General features: G+C 35.6%; 1 protein-coding gene across 1 annotated transcript in view; it reads left to right on the forward strand.

Moving 5' to 3' along the window:
- Positions 1-20991, forward strand: part of PDZD8 (PDZ domain containing 8) — a 77366-nt gene that overhangs the window by 23445 nt on the left and 32930 nt on the right. The window contains 1 exon segment of the mRNA XM_020988174.2: positions 3330-3432. Within this exon segment, the coding sequence (XP_020843833.1) occupies positions 3330-3432 (103 nt within the window).

The following is a 20991-nucleotide window of genomic DNA, read 5'->3' on the forward strand; positions in this document are numbered from 1 at the left end:
GTCACAAAGGGGCAGACACAACTGAAAATGACTTGAATAACAACAATGAATACTACTGTTCTGTAAGAAATGATAAAATGTGACTAATACAGAGAAGCCTGGAGAGATCTACATGAACTGATGCACAGTGAAGTAAACAGAGCCAAGAAAACAGTCAGTACCCACAACAGTATAAACGAAAAGAATAACTATACCAAAAAACCAAAGTGAATGTAGCAAGATGATAAAAATCGAGCATAACTTAAGGGAGGTGAGAGGATTCCCCCAACCCACCTGTTCATGGAGGTGGGAGGTCTACAAGTATTGTTCATTGCACATTTCAAACTTTTTCAGTGTATTGAATGGTTGTGCCAATTTTTTCCTCTTTTTCTATTATATGGAATAGCTCCCTGGGAGGGTGAGAGGTAGGAATACTGGGGAAAACTATGAATATGTAAAAAACTAAAACATTAATAAAAACACTAAACAAATTCATTTAAAAAAACCCTACTGGTTTAAATCAGTTGAAACATCCCCTCATGTTTAAGATGTATCTCATACCTTTCCCTATTTTGATTGGCTAAAACTGAATTTATTTTTCTTATCCATTAATAAGTTACATTAAACTACTTTATGTTGATGTCGAGAGGGTAGAACTGATAATGTTATTAGCATCTGTTATATATTTAGTTATAGGATCCTAGGACAAATGCTAGAAGGATTTTTTTCTTTTTTGGAGGCAGTTGGGGTTAAGTAACTTGCCCAGGGTCAAACAGCTAGTAAATGTCTGAGGCCAGATTTGAACTTTCAGGTCCTTCTGACTCCAGGGCTGGTGCTTTATTCACTGCACCACCTAGCTACCCCATAGAAGGGCTGTTAGATGTCAGATAGTCCTTTTTTCCACATATGTGGAAACCAAGACATAACCGTCTTAAGTAACTTCTGCAGCATCACACACACAGTAAAGATAACTTTTGGGATTTGATCTTAGATTCTCTGAAAACAAAGCTTCCATAATGTGTCATGTTTATTTGTGGGACATGTTACATTCCAAAGGACAAATAAGCTTTGTTATATGAGTTCTATTTTACTTCTGATATGTTTTTCTGATACTTTTGCTGTTAAAAATTTCACTTAACAAAATAAATGACTTGAATATACACATTACAGAATGTTAATAGAATGTTAATTAGTCCTTTTTTTTCCTGAACAAAACAATTTTTTTAAAATCCATAATATGACCTTTATGTTTAGGTTGCTTATTTATTTGGAGCTTTTTGTGGTTATTATAGAAGTGGATGGTCCAAACCAGTTTTCTGCCATGCTCTTTTTTCAATTTGGTGAAAGAAGTCCTTCCCCTAGTAGTTTGTAATCTTGGATCTGTTGAACATTGGTCTGTTTACTTTTTGATTTTGCAGATCTAATCTAAACTAATTTTTCTCTTCTAATTTTCAGCCAAGTTTTGATGATTGTTTTATAATATTGTTTGATATCTTGTAGTACTGAAACTAGGTACAGTGGTTAGAGTGCTAGGCCTGGAGTCAGACCTGAGTTTAAATCTGGCCTTAGACACTTCCTAGCTGTGTGACCCTGGGTAAGTCACTTAATCCTATTTGCCTCAATTTTCTCATTTATAAAATGAGCTGGAGAAGGAAATGGCAAATCACTCCAATATCTCTGCCAAGAAAATCCCAATGTGGTCAGGAAGAGTTGGACACAAGTGAAATGACTGAGCAAAAGTACTCCAACACTGCAATGAATCTGTTACCTCATCTATGTAGTCATTCCACGTAACAGTGTAGGTTACAACTAATTCATCCCTGTTCATGCTCTGTGACCTCTGTTAATATCCTCCCATATGTTAAGATCCAACACAATTGCTAGGACCTTGATCACTTTATCTTGGCCTCAAAGGAAAGTTTCAGAGGCAGATTTAAGTTTGATGTCAGGAAAATCTTCCTAACAGTATTTACTGTGCAGAGGTGAAATGACATGTCTTCAGGTGGTGAGTACTCCCCTCCTTGTAATCTTATTTCATAAGATTTTTGCTAATGAATTTATATTCTAAAATTGTCTAAATCTTGGATGCCTTTTCTTCATACTTAATGGGTAGAATGATATTTCCTGACTGAGGACTTTTTAGGTTTTTGGGGGTCTTAGTTATGACAGTTGATATACGCTTATTAAACTTCTGTATATGCTGTTTAGGTGTCAGTGTCTTTTTTGCTATCCATTCCCTGCTCTTGGGAGTGAATAACTTGTTTTAGTAGGTTAGAATGTTTTCATTGCTCTCCATATATTTTTATTCAATTTATTTCTTTTCTAGCTTTGTATTAATTTTTGATATAGCTGTTTATTTCAGCATTTAAGTATACCATGAAAATGGAGAATTTTTTAGATTTCTTTCTCTTATTCCTCTGATACATTTTATCTCCTCAGACAGTTTGTGTAGCACTGAAATATTCACCTACACTAAAAGACCAAAGCTCAAAATCCAAATTATTCTCAAATTAATTCTTTGATCTGGTATATACACCCTATCATTTCAAAGATAGCATAGAAGTTAAGGAGATTAGCAGTTTTAGTGTTTTCCATACTTTTATTTCCTTCCTTTAATGCCAAAAGTATAGTAATTATTACATTGTGTTACATTTACAATTCAGAAATTCTAGTTTTTATGAAGGAAACACAGTGTCCCTGAATGACATGAAAACTTAAGCATTTCTTTAGTTCTCCACGGTCTGGGAGCTGCTTTGATTTCTGTGTGAATAAAGCATAACTATTTTAAAAGGATCACTCGAAAGTTTCTTCCAAACAGCACTAACCCCAGATATTACTTTTATGAAGAATTTGAATCCTCTCCCCGCCCCCCAAAATCACTTTTGATTGCTTTTTATTTTTTTTTAAAGTGAGAAGAATAATCTGTTAATACTTCAGGAAAAGTAGGCCTGTTCAATTTTTGCCTTTGTATATACTCAGTGCTACCTTCCTTGAACATAGTAGCCACTTACTAAGTACGTGTTTATTGAATGAATGATTGATTAATTGATTCAGCTTAATTGGAGTCACTGCTTTAGCTGTGTATTAGTAGGTAATACATTTTGATCCAGTTTAGCTTCTATATATGTATATGTCTTATAGTAAGAACATTGCCATATTTTGGTTGTATATTTTTTTTCCACTAGAGGGTGCAGCAAGAACTTGATTTGAATTTTACATTCTGTTTACTGGAAATAAAGAGTAGAATTGTGTCATTGTTTTGAATAGTTTATGGCCATGTGAAAGATTTGTAAAAATAAGCATAACTATTCTAATAACCTAAACCCATTTTTTTCATTTTTATATTACAGGTTACTGATTTTGGGATCCTATGAAAGAGAAGCAAATATTCATTGCACACTTGAGTTGAGCAGTGGTGTTTGGGAAGAAAAACAGAGGAGTTCTATTAAGACGGTAAAATGCCTTTATATAGACCTACTTTTAATGTCAAATGTTACTGTGGATCACTAAAATAAATTGATCAGAAACTCAGTCTTCAAGTTAGTTACTTTTTCCTATGTGCCTTTAATTCTGTTAGTAACATCAAACATATTTAGACTATGTATGTGGATAAATGTGCATAGGAACAGAGAGATGGTTTAGAGGATTAGAGCACAGGGTATGGAATCAGGAAGACCAGATCTCAAATGTGCCCTCAGATAGTTACTAGAGGTATGACCTTGGCCAAGTCACTTAACCTCTTTCAACCTTAGTTCCTCAAATGGGGATAATAATAGCACCTGCTTGACAGGATTGTTATGAGGATCAAAGGAGATAATATGTATTAGGTGCTTTTTATATATGTATGTGTACATATGTGTATGTCAATGTTTTATTATAGATAGAGTATTTATAATGAACCGTATGAATGCATATTATTTGGTTTGCTTATATGACAAGCATCATCTTAGATTCCTTCTCAAAGTGTAAAGTGTAGTGATGCTATTTTTAAATGGAGAAATTGGATGAGAAGAGCTGTTCATGCAGGGTCCTCAAAACAGTTGCTGGCCCACAAAATACAGTGCCTGCCATCCACTACTTAATTGCTTGTTTAGCAAATAGCACCATATTTTATTGTCTTATAGTGTAAGAATTTCAAACCTTGTAAAAACAAAAGAAACTTTTAAGCCTTATGTTTTTATGCACATATTTTAAGTTAGCCAATTCTCAAAGTAATCAAGTATTAATTGCCTTGTTCTCGTAGGTTAATTGCTATTATTCTGAACTGTTTAACATACCTATATATTATGTATAATACCTGTTGTGTTTCTTGATATTTCATAGTAGCACATTAAAACCAAAGCATAGCATTATTTATTAGACTATATATTGTTTATAAAATTATGTGGTTTTATTTTTTCTGGCTAATTTTTATTTTATTTCTCAATTACATGTAAACAAAAATTTTTAACATTCATTTAAAAAAATACATTTCCAAATTCTCTCTCTTCCTCCTTCTCCTCCTCCTTGTGGTGTCCTTTCTAAAAATTCTTCAGGGTTTTATATTGGAAATAGAAGAAATTGCTTTGAAATTGAGGAGGTACTTATAATGTAAGCAAGAAATTCGTGTTAAGACTAAATTTAGTTCTCATATCATGTGATGATTTGGTGTGTAAATTGAGTATGGATTCTGTATAGAAACCTTAAAACATCTTAAGTGTATATTTTGTCACTGTACAGGTGAAAAGAATGCTTAGCACCTTAAATGACTTTGAGGGCTTTAAAAAAAAGACTCTTTGAAAAGCATTTCTTTTTACTTATTTTATAAAACTGTAGGCTTTTGGTCTCTTTTAATGTTTATAATGAAACTCCAATGTGATTCATAGTTTTAACAGTTGGTGGCAGTATCACCAAGCTCATGGTTATGTCTTAAAAATAGAAAATATCATTTGCAAATAGAGGAAAAGTAGTCATCATTATCAATATCACAATATCATCTCATTCAGAGATATTTTAAACTAGCAATTGAAAAGAAGTTCCTTTAGTGGAACCACAGTGAGAGGGCTTTTGAGATGCTATGTTGTTTGGAAGATGGTCTTGCCATCTTTCACCTGAAACATAACAACACATAAGCCCGTCATAACCCACCGTGAATTCTTGGTTTTCATGAAGACAGAGTGGCATTTAATTTTCATTTTACATTGAAATTACTCCTTAAAAAACAACTTCCCCAATGAATAGTTTCTTGACTTTCTTCAAGGATGATTTCATCTTTTAAAAGGTGGAAGAACCAACAAAGGGAAATTCATTTCTAGATCTGATTCTTGTCAATAGGGAGGAAATGGTTCCTGAGATGAAAATAACCCATTCCCAATGAGAGTAGGGTTCCAGAACTACCCACATCTAATTCTGTGTCACTTCTTCTTGCACCTCATTTGTATAAGATAATTACTCCTTTTACTTTTCTTAGACAGTATTGCTTTTTAGAACTGCATCATACTCAGCTCTACCCCAGTCGTTCTTTCAAAGTACCCAATTACTGATTAGAATCTTAGACATACAGTTTATATTTCTTCATGTAAAAAGTGAAGTCTGTCCCTCTGTTCTATTTTTGTTTTCAGTGACTTGGGATTAATAACAACAATGATGATGATAATGATAGATAGCATTTACATAGCACCTACTATATGCCAAGCACAGTCCTTAATGCATTATAAATATCTTATTTGATCCTCATAACAACCTGGGGTGTAGGTGCTATTATGATCCCCATTTTATAGTTGAAGAAACTGAAGCACGCAGAGGTTAAATGACTCGTCCAGGTTCACACAGCTAATCAGTGTCTGAGGTCGAATTTGAACTTAGGTTTTGCTGACTGTAGGCTCAGTGCTCTGTCCACTGCACCACTTAGCTGTCTTATATAAAAGTAATAAAGGCATAGTTGACACATTTATCCAGTTTGCAAATGACACAGAGTTGGGAGAGAAAGCTAACATACTGAATGGTAGTTTTAAAAAAAGATCTTGACAAGCTAGAATGCTGGACCAAATCTAATGAGAAGAAATTTAATAGAGAGAAATGCAAAATCTTAGGCAGATTTTCAAAATCAGCTTTTCAAATAGAAGATAAGGAGGCATGCTGAGATGACAAAATAACAGTATGTCTGAAATAAAGTCTGAAGGATTCCATGGACTGCAAACTCACCGTGAATTAGAGTGATGTGGCAGCCAAGAAAGCTAATGCAGTCTGACACCTACCTTCTAAGGAAGAAGGAGGTGATAATCCCGCAGCATTCTGTTCTGGAGTACAATATTCATTCTGGATGCCATAATTTAGGAAACATAGACACTGGTAAACTGGAGAGAATTCAGAGGAAGACAATAATAGTGTTGAAGAGCCTTGAACATATGCTGTCTGAAGACTGGCTTGTAGAACTAGAGATATTTAGCTTGGAAAAGAGTAAGCTTGGGAAAAACCTTTTAAATTATCTTTTTTTTAATAAGCAAAATTTCTCCCAGTATTCTTCCTCCTCCCTGTCCCAGAGAACCATCCTGTATAACAAATAATATTTTAAAAAGGAAAGAAAAAGAGACAAGAAAAAAATCTGAAAAATTGGTTAGTACATCAAAACAATCTTATCAAATCATTGCATACAATATGTGCAGTGAGCAACATTTGTGGACCTCTGACTATTGGTAGAGGATAGGTTAAAGCTGTCTAATTTTTTCTTTAAAGCTATACTTGTTCTTGATCTTTTTGCAACATTCATTTGATTTTTTTTTTTGTAATTCTGTTTACATGTTGTAGTCATTGTACATACTATTTTCTTGGCTCTGCTTTCTTCACTTTATCAGATCATGTTAATTTTTCCATTCTTCATATTCCTCAAAACAAATTTCTTACAGTACAGTAATATTCCATTACTTTCATGCACCATGACTTGTTTAATCATTCCCCAGTTGATAGGCATCTACTTTGTTTCCAATTCTTAGCTACTACAAAAATGTTACAATAAATATTTATTGTAAATTTAAAATTTTAGTAATAAGTAGCTGTTATGTCTGTGATAAATGTAAACTTACCTTAGTTATTGATTCTACCATATATGTGTGTGTGTGCATAAGTGCACACACATTTTAGTACACCAATGGAATGTGTGTGAATGTGTGTGTGTGTATGTATAAAAGCACAAACATTGCTTGCCCCCCCATTTTCCCCTTCACTGTGAAAGCTCTTGTTTGCACGTGTCTTATGTGAGAAAATTTCCCCCATTCTACCCTTCCCTTCCCCCTTCTCCCAGTGCATCCCTCTTTCTAACCTTTTTTTTTTTAATCATCCCAACATAATCAGTTCATATCCACAACCTCGGTCTAGATGTCTTCTAACTGTCCTAATGATGATTAAGATCTTAGGAGTTACATGTATCCTTTTCCCATATAGGAATGTAAACAGTTTTACCTTATTGAGTCCCTTATAATTTCTCTTTCTCTCTCATTACTTTTTTTTATACTTCTCTTGAGTCTTCTGTTTGAATGTCATATTTTCTATTCAGCTCTAGTCTTTTTATCATGAATTCTTAAAAGACCTCTGTTTGATCGTGTGTGTGTGTGTGTGGGGGGGGGGGGGGTGTTTTCAGTGTTTTCTCCTGGACCTCCTAGGAGTTCTAGAATTTGGCTGTAATATTCCTGGGAGTTTTCATTTTGGTATATCTTTCAGAAGGTGATCAGTGCATTCTTTTCAATTCTGTTTTACCCTCTAGATCTAAGATATCCTTTATAATTTCATGACATTTGATGTCTAGGCTCTGTTTTTGTTTGTTTGGGTTGGGCAGTGGGGTTAAGTGACTTGCCCAGGGTCACACAGCTAGTAAGTGTTATGTGTCTGAGGCTGGGTTTGAACTCAGGTCCTCCTGAATCCAGGGCCAGTGCTCTATCCACTGTGCCACCTATAGGCTCTGTTTTTGAAAGTGGCTTTCAAGTAGTTCAAAAATTCTTAAATTATCTCTTGTTCGTCTGTTTTCTAGGTCATTTGTTTTCTGATGAGATATTTCACATTTTCTTCTGTTTTTTCATTCTTTTGATTTGGATTGCTTCCTGATGTCTCCTGGAGTCATTAGCGTCTACTTGCCCAGTTCTGATTTTTGAGGAATTATATTTTTCCCAGTGTGCTTTTGTACCTCTTTTTCCATTTGGCCTATTCTCTTTTTTAGGGAGTTCTTTTCTGAAGTGAATTTTGAACCTCTTTTTCCATTTGGCCAATTCTGCTTTTAGAAGGTATTCTTTTGGGTCAGCTAGGTGGCACAGTGGATAGAGCACTGGCCCTGAAGTCAGGAGGACCTGAGTTCAAATCCGGCATCAGACCAAACCACTTGACACTTACTAGCTGTGTGACCCTGGGCAAGTCACTTAACCCCAGTTACCTAAAAAAGTTAAAAAAAAAATAAGGAATTCTTTTATTCAGTGAAGTTTTGTGCCTTTTTTTAACCTGTAGGCCTCTTCTGTTTTTTAAGGTGTTACTTTCTTCAGTATTTTTTGTACCTCTTTTTCCAAGTTGTTTTCGTAATTTTCTTGCATCTCTCTCATTTCTTTTCCCATTTTTCTTGGGCTTGGTTTCAACTGACATCATTTTTCTTTAAGGCTTTGCTTGTAGCTGTTTTCACATTGTTTTCTTCTGCATTTGTGTCTTGGTCTTCCCTGTCACCGTAATAGCTTTATATCATAGTCTAGTTTTTGTTTTGTTTTGTTTTGCTTATTCTCTCAGCCTGTGTTTTCTTGACTTTGAACTTTATGTTAAAGTTTTGGGCTGGGAGTGGAGAGGCACTGTTCCAAGCTTCGGGTTTTTTCATACCTCTGTTTTCAGAACTAGTTCTGGGGGTTCTGCAGGTTTTCAGTGCTTTCAAGGTGGTGTGGTCAATACTCTCCTGGTCTGTGCTCTGATTTTTACCCAGGAAGGGGCCTCAGCTTCCTGCAGCTGTAGGCTCTGGTGCTCCTTTTGGCCATAGGACTTTAACCAGTGCCCATACTCCCTTGTGACCGATCACAAATGCTCCTCTGTGTCCTAGAACTATGACCTAGAACTGCATATGGGCAGCAGAGTAGCCAGTTAGTACCAGCAAAGGGTTCCCTATATTCTCTTTCTATCCAGTTGTCTGACTCCTTTACTGTCTCTGGGCTGAGAACTCCCTAAACTGATGTTGCTATTGCTGTTTTTGCAGCTCTCACAGCCACCTTTTAGGCCCACCACTAGTGCTCATGCTGTGTGTGATCTGGGCCAGTCCCTATCCTAGTTTCATAGACCTCTCCTGCCAACCTCTTAAGTTTTCTTAGGCTAGAAAAATGTCTCACCCTGACCTTTTGTTGACTCTGCTACTCTAAAATTTGATTTGAGACATTCTTTTAAAATTGTTTGGAGGAAAATGTTGGGAGAGTCCTACTGGATTGCTGCCTCTCCTCAGCAATCTTGGCTCTAATCTTCTCATTATGTCTTATTGTACAGTAGTATTCCATCACAGTCATACACCACAGTTTGTTCAGCCATTCGCCATTTGATGGTCATCCCTTCAATTTCCAGTTCTTTTCCACCACAAGGAGTTGTTAAAATATATTTGTACAAATAGTTCCTTTTCCCTTTTCTTTGATCTCTTTGGGATACAGACCTAGTAGTGGTATTGGCACCTATTATATGTATAATAGGCCATATGTGTGTGTGTGTGTGTGTGTGTGTGTATATACACACACACACATATACACATATATACACACACACACACATATACACATATATACACACACACACATATGAGAGAGAGAGAGACATGAAGAATTGTGGGGAGGGGAAGATTCAGAGAAATATAAGACATGGTCTTAGATCTAATGAAGCTTGAAATCTCATTTGGGAAATAGGACATAATACATTCATGCTAAAAAAATAACAGAAAAGATTTAAATGACTTCAAGACTACATATAAAACATCACAAAGCAGCTGTCAGATTTGTGATACAGATTTACTATTGTAGTTAATCAGATTAAGAGATTACCAGATGTCATGAAAAGGTTAAATGTTAGGAGATATGGTGAGATGGAAAGGAGAAGAGTATGGGGGATTAATGAGCCTGTATATGAATGAATCATGGAATTGATCAGAGAAATTCAGAACTGGGACCTTAGAGGTAATGTGCAATCTAGACCTCTTTTATCAGTGAGGAAACTGAGACCAAAAGAGGTTGGGATTTTCTCAAATTCAGCATAGTGAATTTGGTGTCCAAAGAGGACCTGTGTTCAAATCCCAGGTCTGCTTACTGCACTGTGACCTTGGACAAGTCATAACCTTCTCTGGGCCTTTATAAAATGAGGAGATTGTATTAGATGTTCTCTTAGGATACCTTTCACCTCCAAATTGATGATCCTACAATATCAGGTCTCCTTACTGTTTTAGTGAGCTTTGTACTTCACCGATCTGTGTTATGCACTTCTCACCAAACTGTCATGGGAGGGCCTAGAATTCCACACTGGGAGAATTAGGACTTTAGCTAGTAGAGAGTGGGAGGCTGAAGGGTTTTGAGCAAGGGAATAATATTTGTACGTGTATTTTAGAAAGATTCAGTTCACAAAGCCACAGTATTTGAGTTGGAAGATATCTGTCTTAGTGGTCATCTAGTTCCAGCCATACACAAAAATCATCCAGCCTCTGCTTAAAGACACCAGAGGAGGAGGAAACCACCCCCTCTGAAGCCAGGTCACTCTACTTTTGGACTCTCTTTTTGGCTCTAATTGTTAGGAAGATTTTCCTGGCTGACATCTCCATTTCCTTCTTTGTAACTCCCACCCTTTGGTCCTGGTTTAGCCTTCTTCGTCCAAACCAAACAAATCTAATAATCTCTTTCCCTCATTGTGAACCTTCAGATATTAGAATACCACTTTCACATTCCCCTCTGTCCTTTTTCCAGTTTCTCCAACTGATCCTTATAGGTCTTAGACTCAAAACCCTTCACTATCCTGGTTAACTTCCTTTGAACTCTTTGTTTCCCTGTTTTTCACACCTTTCTCCCAACTGTCAGCCTCTCTGGGTGGAGGAGAAAACAATCTAACCACCCTTTTAACAGGCACTTTAAGCCAAGCCATTTGTTGTCACTTTTCAGAGAAATAATTAATTTAGGATTTATTTTGAAATGTGTAATTTCAACAAATGCATACAATTTTAACTAGAGGAATCTGTATTTTTCTTTTTTTAAATCTTTTTAACTTGGTCAAAGCCATAGGCATTTTTTATTCTCTTTTATATTATTTGCAAAGATAAAATGAATAAGCTACTTTAATACTTGAAGATCTTTCCAACATTTATTATAATCAGAAACCATTATTTCATATATTAGTAAGTGTCAAAATTAAATTTGAAAAATGAATCTAAGTTATTAATTAAATCTAGTTCTGAAAATGTTAGCAGTAACATGTTTCTGCAAGGCATCAAATACCATTCATGACTGAACTTCATAATCTTAAGGAAGTGAATTGCAATACTTTATGTGCAGAAACAATAAAAAATTAATAATGTGTGATAGCATAACTTTTGATGGTTTATGAGTACATGACAAATCCAAATAGGCATTAGCAAATAGCATTATAAGATTAATATTTCTGGTGTAAATTTTTATAGAGAGCATTTGATGAAAAGCAGCTAGCTGTGGTCCCCAGCATTTTCAAGTCTGAGGACTCTTTAATATATAAAAATCCTGGGCTGCCCTTATAAAAATATATTATTACTATTGATTGTGAATGTGCATAATGACAGTAAAGACAGTGCTTGATACACATGTAGATTTAAGTTCACCAGTTGAGAACATGACTTAATATTAGAATTATTAGAAAAGTAAAGCCTTTAGATCAAAGTCAGAATTGACATGTTTGAAATTCTGTCAGCTTTACTAACCATAGATTTCAAAGAATTTTCTAAATTAAAAAAAATTTACCCATGACATATTTTTCCTTTTCTTTATTGAAACATGCATTTTATTTTTACATCATTTTGATTTCTAAATATATCTTCCTCCTACCTATGAAACTTGCCCTTTAATCAAAGATTAAAAACAACAACAAAAACAGTTCAGCAAAGCCACCCTAGTACATGGATTGCATTTTCTTTTGGGAATCTAGGTGGGATTAGGTCACTGAGGTCCCATCCAACTCCAGTATTCTGTGGCTTTGTGAAATAGACTTCTTTTTAGTGTCACTTTTAACGTATAGCAGATTTGTAGTATTGAAAAAAGCTGTTAGAAAACACTGTGAAGTAATATAAAATCAGAAGTGTCTGAGAGACTAATTTATGGATACATTAGACCAGATGCTTCACAGTTGGCATTTTGGTGGGCTTATTTTGCTACCTAAAGCCAAATGCCTTGGAGTTAGCATTTTGGCGTTCTTATTGAACAGTTTTGCCATTTACAAGCTTAATCCTATCAAAAGGAAAAAGAAGGATTAAAGCAAATAAAGCTTTTGGAAAATGTCACTTTTTATGAAAACCCTGGTCTTGTTCAATTTGATAATATTTGCAAATACATTAAGGGCACTGAGATTTTAACCACACATAACATTCTGTAATCTTTTTTATGAATAAATTGAAGGCTCTTGAACTTTAAAAATAAACCCTACATAGCATTTCAGCTTTTATCATTAACATTTTTGGCTAAAAATTGAACTCTGGCTCCAAGTTCAGGTATTTGTAATGTTGAAAGGTTAATGGTCGAAATGGTCGAAACTTGAATTAATTTAACAAGTATTTATTTTGTGTATATAGGAAACTTGTGTCAGGTATTTTAAGTGTGATGTGTACTTAGATACAAAGACCTTGTTCCTACCACCTAAAAATTTTCTTGCTTCTAGAAGAGACACCATGGCTTAGTGAAAAGCACAGTAATCTGAGACCTGTATTTGAATCCTGAACTTCCTACTTAAAGCTATGTAACTTTGGATATATCATTTAATATCACTTAGTACCAGTTTCCCCATCTATAAAGCAAGGATTTTTGACTGGCCTGTCCATCTCATAGGTTTGCTCTGAATAATTCAGTATTCAACAAATACTTATTAAGTGCCTACATATCACATTAGGCACTGGTGATATACAGATATGTACATAACTTGCTTTCAGTGATTTTATAAGGGAAGATTTTTATGGTAATAACTGATAATATAATACACGAGAAATCTTAAGGAAAGAGACAAACAAATGTAAGGTTTTATAGTTGTCATCATAAGGGGGAAGTTTGCATTTGCAGATAAGGGGAAATATCCAAATAACCTTTGTCTAAGTTGTAATGTGATCGTTACTATATCAGGGCGAAAAGCCCAGTTAATATTTAGAGGAGGGAGACATTATGACCAGTTAGAGGTCAGACTTCGCAAAGATATTTTCTGAGCTGGAACTTAAAGGCTGGATAGCGTTTTTACTGGGCTGGGGAGGGGAGTCATTTCAGCTTTAGAGTGACTGCTCACGATATAGAATGACTGAAAGCACTGAAGGAACCTTGTGTAATCCAGTTTTGCTGAACCTTCATCTGAAAGAAATAAAACTAGAATAATAGGTTGGGACCCAAGTTGAGAGGGTCCTTGGAATGTCCTCCTTAGTAGTTCAAACTTTATTTGGTAGATGGCGGAAAATCATGAAAAGGTTTTTGTTTGTTTGTTTTTTATAGAAGAGTGTGTTAGAGTTGTTCTTTAGAAAGATTAATTTGGACAGTAGTATATAGGATGGCTTGCACGTAGGGGAAGTTGGAAGCAGAATGAGGGGATTTTTTGCAGTGTCTGGTAATGAGAGACCAAATTAAGATAGTAGCAATGGGAATGGAAAGGGAGGAGAGAAGTAAGAATTGTTTTGGAGGGGGAATCTACAGGACTTGGCAGCTAGTTAGTTGAAAGAGTGAGGGAGTGAATAGCAGGAGCTCACTAAGGTTTAATGCTTGATTGACTCGAAGAATTATGGTGCCATCAACAAGTCACAAAGGTAGGAGAGCTGATTTTGGCTGGAAGATAAGTTTGGGTGAAGAACATTTGTTAGATAGGAACTTTATTGTACACTAGCTTTAAAAAATGTTTTTAATGACGTGTTAAAGATTGGCCTTCTACCAGGTGATGCATGAATACCAGACAGTAATTACTTAGTCTCTGACTGCTTCCTCTGATAGAAAACTCTCTGTGAGGTAACCCATTTTTGGATACTCTCAAATTTCAGTAAGATCATTTCTTTTTGAGTCTACCTTTTAGTCTACAGGTAGCTTTCCTTTTCATACCGATTGAAAATAGTGAAAAATATTGTTTCAGCTACTGTTAACCTAGATGTGACTCATAATAGATGTTATTATTTTCTAACTCATGAGGCCACTTTGCAGTAGTGGACAGAAAGCTGACTTCTTGAGTCAGGAAGACCTGGGTTCAAGTTTTGAGTTTGCTCCCTGGGCAAGTCTCTAACTTTCAGTGTGTCAGACAGCTGTAAATTGCAGAACACTTGCCCATCTGCATTAGTAGAGGGAGATTCCTACACCAAAAATATCACTGGTCTAGAACACTCTTACCATTTTTGCTAAACATTCTTAGTTCCTTCAGTTGTTTCTCATGAAACAGTAGGATTTTGAATACTCATCCTATCATGATTGTCTTTCTCTGGACATACTACAGCTTGTCACCATCATTCTTAGCATCTAGATCTGAATACACTGCTTCAGGTGCTCTTCACGAGCACTAATTGCAGTGGAACTGCTGCCTCTTTGTTCTTGTGATGATAACTTTTATTGTTGCAGTTTAAAATTGCATTAACTTTTTTTTAACAACTACATTGAATTTTTCACTCATGTAGCTTGGAGTCAGTTCAGCTTTTTGGTCTGATTTTTTTCAGTTTACTGGGATTTTTGTTCAGTTTTGGAATCTTTGCCTCAGGTAAGAGAAATGGAGTTCCAGTGGAAAAAGGAATAAAAATCATTAAGAGGTTGAAAAATAAAACCAATGTGTGAAGGAGTTATATTAGCAAAAACTTGTATCTTTTACTGTTTACCTACATATAATCCAGGATCTACCAAACCTACTTTCTTAACACATTGCCAAACACATAGTAAGTTCTTAATAAATGCTTGTTGCCTGTTGACCAATTTTACCAGTATAATTTCCAAATATTTAATGATTTTAGCAGCAATCACTAATGCTTTGATGTACTTCAGCTCTTTCACATAGATACACACTGAGAGGCCAGTGAGCTCTTGCTTTAAATCACTTCATTCAAACACTTAATATGTGCCAGGCAATATGCTAGGCACTGTGGGTATAGAGAAAAATGAAATGTCTTCTACCCTCAAAGAACTTATATTTTATCTGAGTAGACATGTACAATTAAGGACATTTAAGGACATGTACAATTAAGAATATTTCATAAATATCTGTTGTGTACAGAGCACCATGCTTGGCATTGAGAAGCACTAGCATTTAAAATACTATTCCTGTAGATAGGAGATCTCGGGTATGGTCTCTGTTATATTGTGATCTTTTTTTTTTTCCAGAACAATGTGAACTTCTTGAGAACAGGTGCTCTTGTATCCATCACTAGCATGGGTCCAACACACAGTCACTTAATGAGTTAGTGAATACTTATTGGGTTGTTGTGAAATTGAACCTGTCTGAGTGCATTATAGATAGGAAGGAAGGCATAAGGGATAGGTAGGGAGACAGCAGGTTGGGGATGGAAGAGGGAATTTCAGTTGTAAGAAACAACATGAACAAAAACACAAACCCGGAAAACACATGGTACATTTCAGGACAGTGGCCATTTCTTAGACCTTCATGACCTCTTTGCTTCATTTCTCCTCGGTGCTCTCTGGGTTTTTGTGACACTGCTCTTTCTTGGTGCTTCTGCCTGTGTCATAGCTCCTTTGCCTTTGGCATCCACACTGTGTCTTTACTGTGGGTGTACCCCTAGGCACTTCCCTAGGCCTGCAGTTGATGATAAAACTTATGAAAATATAAAAAGGGTTGCTAGTTGCTTCATCTTAAGACTAGTGAGGTTAAAAAAGTATTTTAAGTTAATCATTATGTACAGTATGTGCTATCTTTGATTGAGAAAGAGTGCCATCACGTGGTTTGAATTTTATCAGAAGCCAACATAAAAAGGTAGACTTGTTCTCATAGCTATTTTCAGGTAATATAAACATTGGTCTAATGGTTTGATTATCAGTGTCATCTAATGGAACATAGAATTTAACTTTCTGGGGTGTGTGTAATTTCACACAGCCTCTCTTTGTGTTAATCAGAAGTTACTTTCTATATAGTCTTCATTGAGGGCTTTTAACAGTGACATGGGATCTAGTCAAACTAAAATTTAACAGTGGTGAGGTGATGCTTGGTTATTTCCTTACTAGCAAGTGGAGGTAAAGGTGTCTAATGAATGTTAGACTATCAGTATTCTGGACAGAAATGCATTTGTAGCAGGGGAAAGTCAGATCCTTTGTGGCAAGACAGATGGATTTAAATCTTTGTTGGCCAGATGTCATAAAAGGTTACGTATTGTAGGTAAAACTTTTCCTTCGAATGTATAAAGTTTGAACCATCTGGATCATTATACAGTCAGTAAAACCAGGTCCATTTGTTGATGTGATTAAAAATAATCTAACTAAAGGTCTCATAGCTCAAGTATATAGAAAACTTTGTCAAATCTATAAGAATATGAGTCATTTCCCAATTGATAAATGGTCAGAGGATACGAACGGACAATTTTCTAGTGAAGAAATCAAAAGAATTTATAATCTTATGAAAAAATGCTTTAAATCATTATTGATTAGAGAAATGCAAATTAAAATAACCTTGAGATACATTTTATAGCTGTTAGATGGTTAAAATGACTTAAGGGAATAGTGGCAAATATTGAAGGGGATGTGGAAAAATTGGGACACTAATTCATTGTTTGTGGAATTGTGAACTGATTCAGCCATTTTGGAGAGCAATTTGGAATTATTCCCAAAGAGTTATTAAACTGCCTGGACCCTTTGATACAGCAAGAACACTACTAGGTCTATTTCCAAAGATGATTAGGGGAAAGGAAAAGAACCTACATGTTCCAAAATATTTATAGCAGCTCTCTTTGTAGTGGCAAAGAACTAGAAATTGCAGGTGTGCCTATCAATTGGGGATTGACTGAACACGTATATGATTATGATGGAATACTGCTGTGCTATAAGAAATGATGAGCTTAATTATCTTAGAAAAGCGTGGATAGACTTGCATGAAATGATGAAGAGTGAAATGAGGAGAACCAAGAGAATGTTGTATACGGTAACAGCAATGTTGTTTTAAGAATAACTGTGAGTGAATAAGTAATTTTGACTATTATAAATACCCAAATCTATATGTGAAGGAAGACACTGTTTACATGCAGAGCAAGAACTGATAAATTAGAGTATATATAGAATGATTTTACATATACACACACACACACATACATACACACGTGTCTAATGATAGCCATCTCTAGGGTGATGGGGGGAAGGCAAAAAAGAAAAATGCAAGAAATTTATGTGATAACTATTATATTTAAAAGGAATAGAAAGTTGTGTATAATAGATTTGCAGTTTCATGTGCAGTAGTCTTTTTATTGTACTGCATTATGGAAATGTTTGTCTTACTCCATAAATGAAAAAATAAATTAAAAAATGTTAAAAAGTAAAAATAATCTAAATAGATACTAAAATATACAAATATTTTAGTAATTTTTGTAAAGCCAATAAGATCTTAAGTCAAACAGCATTTATTAAACATTGTGCTGGGAATACAAAGAAAGGGGGGCGGGAAGCCCCTCTTTTCAGGGAGTTCACAATTTAATAGGTGAGACAGCATGCAAATAACTATGTATAAACAAGATATAGGCAAGATAAATTGGAGATGATCTCTGAGGGAAGGCAAGCAGGATCAGGAAAGGTTTCTTGCAGAAGGTGGAATTTTATCTTATATCTGAAGAAAATCGAGGAAGGCAGGAGTCAGGTAGGAGAAGGGAATATTTTGTGCAAGAAATACAAGGAGGCCAGTGTCAGTGGGTCTCAGAATATGTAGAGGAGACTAAGGTATAAGAAGATGGAAAGGGTAGGAAGGGACCAGGTTATAAAGGAATTTTGAATAGGAGGATTATATAATCAGACCTGTGCTTTAGGATAAATCAGTTTGACAGCTGAGTGAAGCATGGATTGGAGTGGGGAGAGACTTGTGTCAAGAAGACCAACTAATAGGCTTTTGCAATAATCCAGAGGTGAGCTGATGAGGGCCTGTACCAGGGTGGTGGTGGTGTCAGTAAAGAAAGGTACATATATGACAGATGTTTCTTATGTGGAATCAATAGGACTTGATAATTGACTGCCAAAGTGGAGAGAAAGAGTAGCAGATGATTCCTAGTTTGCAAACCTGGATGACTGGTAGGATGGCCAGAATCAATCAATATACATTCATTAAATGCCTACTATGAACAAGGCACTGTGCTAAGCAGTAGGGATACAAAGAAAGGCATTAGACAATCCCTGTCCTCAAGGTACTTACAGTTTAAGGGGATAAAACAACACATACAAAGTAGCCAAAAAGGGAAAGGCCATATACCTCCACCCCCCCAAGGAGCTGGCACAATGAAATTCTGCAGTCAAGTAGAAAATGGTCTAAGGAAGCATGAGTTATAGAGTTGATTATATCTTGCAGAATGATGACTATCTGGAGATATTGAAGTCCAGAAGAGTAGCTTTGCAGGGAATGATCATGTCATTAGCCCAGCTATTGGATTAAGGATGGATAAGGAGAAGGAGAGACCTTTTGGGAGTCTGTTACACTTGTCTAGACAGATAGTAATAAAGTTCTATTCTACCTTTAGTTAGGTAGAGGACTGGTAATTGATGTGTAAGAGACATTGCATAGGCAGAATTCATAAGACTTGATGTCAAAAATAAAGAAGAAAGAGGAGGAATCAAAGATAACATCCTTGTTTCTAATGACAGTGCCTAGTGAATGATAGCGCCACTATAAGAAACAATGAAGTTAGAAAGAAGAGATTTGGGGGGGAAAGATGATAATCCTGGTTTAGTCTTGGTTAGTTTGAGGGGTTGTTGGGACATCCAGGTAGAGGTGTGTATAGCGTTGGAAATATTTTTCTGTAACTCAGGAGAAGAGAGATCAGAGCTAAGAGATAGATTTGGGAGTTATCTGCATATTGTTAGTAATTGAAGCCTAATAAACCCACATAAATCATCGGCCTATCTGTATATCATGAACAAAGCCCATTGGCAAGAGATAGAAAGAGAAATTCCATTTAAAGTTACTGTAGACATTATAGAATATTTAGGAGTCTACCTACTGAAACAAACCCAGGAACTATATGAACACAATTACAAAACACTTTTCACACAAATAAAGTCAGATCTAAATAATTAGAAAAACATCAGTTGCTCATAGGTAGGCTGAGCTAATATAATAAAAATGACAATTCTGCCTAAGCTAATTTACTTATTCAGTGCCATACTAATCAAATTACCAAAAATTATTTTATAGAGCTAGAAAAAATAACAATAAGATTCATCTGGAATAACAAAATGTCCAGCATATCAAGGGAACTAATGAAAAGAAATGCAGGGGAAGGTGGGCTAGCCATTCCAGATCTTAAAATTGTATTATAAGGCAGCAATCATATGCAAGACACAGTAGTCAATGACTATAGTAATCTACTATTTAATAAACCCAAAGACCTCAGCTTCTGGGACAAGAACTCACTATTTGACAAAAACTGCTGGGAAAACTGGAGAAGAATATGGCAAAATCTCACACCATATACCAAAATAGAATAAAAATGGGTTCATGGTTTAGATGTAAAAGCTGATACTATAGGCAGACTAGGAGGGCAAGGAATAGTTTACCTGTCAGATTTATGGAGAACAGAAGAATTCATGACCAAACAAGAGATAGAGAACATTACGAAAAGCAAAATGGATAATTTTGATTACATTAAATTGAAAAGTTTTTGCACAAACAAAGCCAATGCAACCAAGATTAGGAGGGAAGTACAAAACGGGGAAAGAATTTTTACAACCAGTGTTTATGATAAGGGTCTCATTTCTAAAATATATAGAGAATTAAGTAAAATTTATAAGAATGCAAGTCGTTCCCCACTTGATAAATGGTTAAAGAATATGAACAGGCAGGTCTCCAATGAAGAAATTAAAGCCATCTATAGTCATATGAAAAAATGCTCTAACTCACTATTCGTGAGAGAAATGCAAATCAAAACAACTCTGAGGTACCGCATCACACCTATCAGATTGGCCAACATGACAAAACAGGAAAATGATAAATGTTGGAGAAGATGTGGGAAAATTGGAACACTAATGCATTGTTGGTGAAGTTGTGAAATGATCCAACCATTTTGGAGAGCAATTTGGAACTATGCCCAAAGAGCTATAAAAATGTGCATACCCTTTAACCCAGCAATAATACTTCTATTGCTGTATCCCAAAGAGATCACAAAAATGGGAAGAGGACCCACATGTACAAAAATATTTATAGCAGTTCTTTTTCTGGTGGCACAGAGCTATAAATTGAGGGGATGACCATCAATTGGGGAATGGCTGAACAAGTTGTGGTATATGAATGTAATGGAATACTATTGTGCTATAAGAAATGATGAACAGGCAGACTTCAGAAAAACCTGGAAAGACTTGTATGGTCTAAAGCTGAGTGAAGTGAGCAGAACCCGGAGAATGTTGTACACAGTAACAGCCATGTTGTACGATGACTAATGTTGATAGACTTAAGCCCTTCTTAGTAATGCAAGGATCTAAGACATCTCCAAATGCTGTCCACATCCAAAGAAATAACTGTGGAGTTTGAATGCAGATTGGAGCATACTATTTGCAGTTGTTTTCCTTCTCCTTTGTTTTGTTTCCTCTTTCTGGTCGTTCCTCCTGTTGGTTCTAATTCTTCCTCACAACATCACTAATGTGAAAATATGTTTAATAGGAATGTATATGTATAGCCCAT

The sequence above is a fragment of the Phascolarctos cinereus genome, unplaced genomic scaffold (assembly GCF_003287225.1).
Source record: "Phascolarctos cinereus isolate Bilbo 61053 unplaced genomic scaffold, phaCin_HiC Scaffold_3;HRSCAF=262, whole genome shotgun sequence".
In the NCBI taxonomy this organism is placed as follows: Eukaryota; Metazoa; Chordata; class Mammalia; order Diprotodontia; family Phascolarctidae; genus Phascolarctos; species Phascolarctos cinereus.